Source organism: Rhagoletis pomonella, unplaced genomic scaffold, assembly GCF_013731165.1.
Source record: "Rhagoletis pomonella isolate Grant_MI unplaced genomic scaffold, Rhpom_1.0 Rhpom_scaffold_00014, whole genome shotgun sequence".
Classification (NCBI taxonomy): domain Eukaryota; kingdom Metazoa; phylum Arthropoda; class Insecta; order Diptera; family Tephritidae; genus Rhagoletis; species Rhagoletis pomonella.
Window position 1 is genome coordinate 18,476,840 of NW_023458568.1, and position 1,218 is coordinate 18,478,057.

At 34.9% G+C, this 1,218-nt stretch overlaps 1 protein-coding gene across 1 annotated transcript; it reads right to left on the reverse strand.

Annotated features, from left to right (window-relative positions):
- Positions 1–361: 361 nt before the first annotated feature.
- LOC118749052 (transmembrane channel-like protein 2) lies at positions 362–980 on the reverse strand. Its single transcript, XM_036483842.1, has 3 exons — positions 773–980; positions 443–573; positions 362–368 (listed from the first exon to the last, which is right to left on the reverse strand). The coding sequence occupies exons 1-3, from the start codon at positions 827–829 to the stop codon at positions 362–364; spliced, it is 195 nt and encodes a 64-aa protein (XP_036339735.1). The 5' UTR covers positions 830–980.
- Positions 981–1,218: the final 238 nt, after the last annotated feature.

Sequence of the window (1,218 nt, forward strand, 5' to 3'; positions counted from 1 at the left end):
AGTGAGAATCTCCTGACCCTGATCATTCGCCATTCATTCTATAAAACATTTCAAGCTACAAACATAGCTTAAAATTTTAGAATGACGTTAAAGTTGTAAATCAATTTTAAGGAAATTCAAAGAAAATGATTTTCATTTCATTTGAATTTCTATTTTTGAAATTTAAATAATAACAGTTTACTCTTGCTTTACTTACTTCCTCAGGGTGGCCACAAAACTGTATATATAAACAACAACAGCTGTTAGAAAGTAAGCCATTGGTAATTTATAGCCCAACGTACTGGCACCGGAAATGTTCGAATAATAACTGAAAGCAAAAATGAAATTATTATGATAAATTTTATAAAACAAAGTTGTTCAGTCATTGCCTTTAATTGCATAAAAATGTATACAAAATTACTAATAACATTTGTTTGATTATTATATTTATTTTTTTACTTACCCGTAAAACATTGGCGAATATTTAATGTAACCTTCGAATTCCCAGTATGTAAAGAAATTTCCAGCCACTTTATACTCATGCTCGGTCATACGCTTACGGGGATCGGTCTCATCTTTTTTCGTAGCAAAGTACTGTCGAAGTCCAACACATTGATAAACGAGCGCGGTTTACGCAGATGACGACGTTGACGAGGGAATGATGAAAAGTAAGTACAAACATACATACATATATACGTACATAGATATGGAATGAAAGTTTGCAGACGAGATGGCATGATGATGCGAAAATTTGACATTGACGAAATGATTAAAATTATTCAGCGTAACTCACCTCAGGCCCGATGACGAACGCCACCAATGGTATGGCAATCATGATGTTTACCCACATAAGCCAGCGAAGAAAAGTGAAATGGGATGCTACGCCGGAGCCAAAATGCGACTCGATCTCCTTGATACGCAACTCCCAGGGGATAAGAACGGTGAGGAAGCTTACGGTCTCTCGCTTCCAATGCAGCCAACGCTGAGGATGACGATATTTGCAAGAGTACATAAATAATTTGCAATTACGTATCTAACTTTTGCATATTTGGTGAGCACAAAGATGTCCATATGTATGCCATATATGTATATGTGTGAATAAATTTATAAACAAATTTTTTGGGACCTTTGCAAATTTCGATCTTACTAATGAATTTATTTCTTTACGTTTTAGTATCTTTCTCATCTGTGTGGAAGCCTGTTAACTGCGAATAAAATTGAATTTTCGTTATGCGCTCT

Coding starts and splice junctions, on each gene's coding strand:
- LOC118749052 (XM_036483842.1), bottom strand. CDS start 829: ATGTGGGTAAACATCATGATTGCCATACCATTGGTGGCGTTCGTCATC. Junction 574..772: donor CGTTCGTCATCGGGCCTGAG/GTGAGTTACGCT, acceptor GGACTTCGACAG/TACTTTGCTACGAAAAAAGA.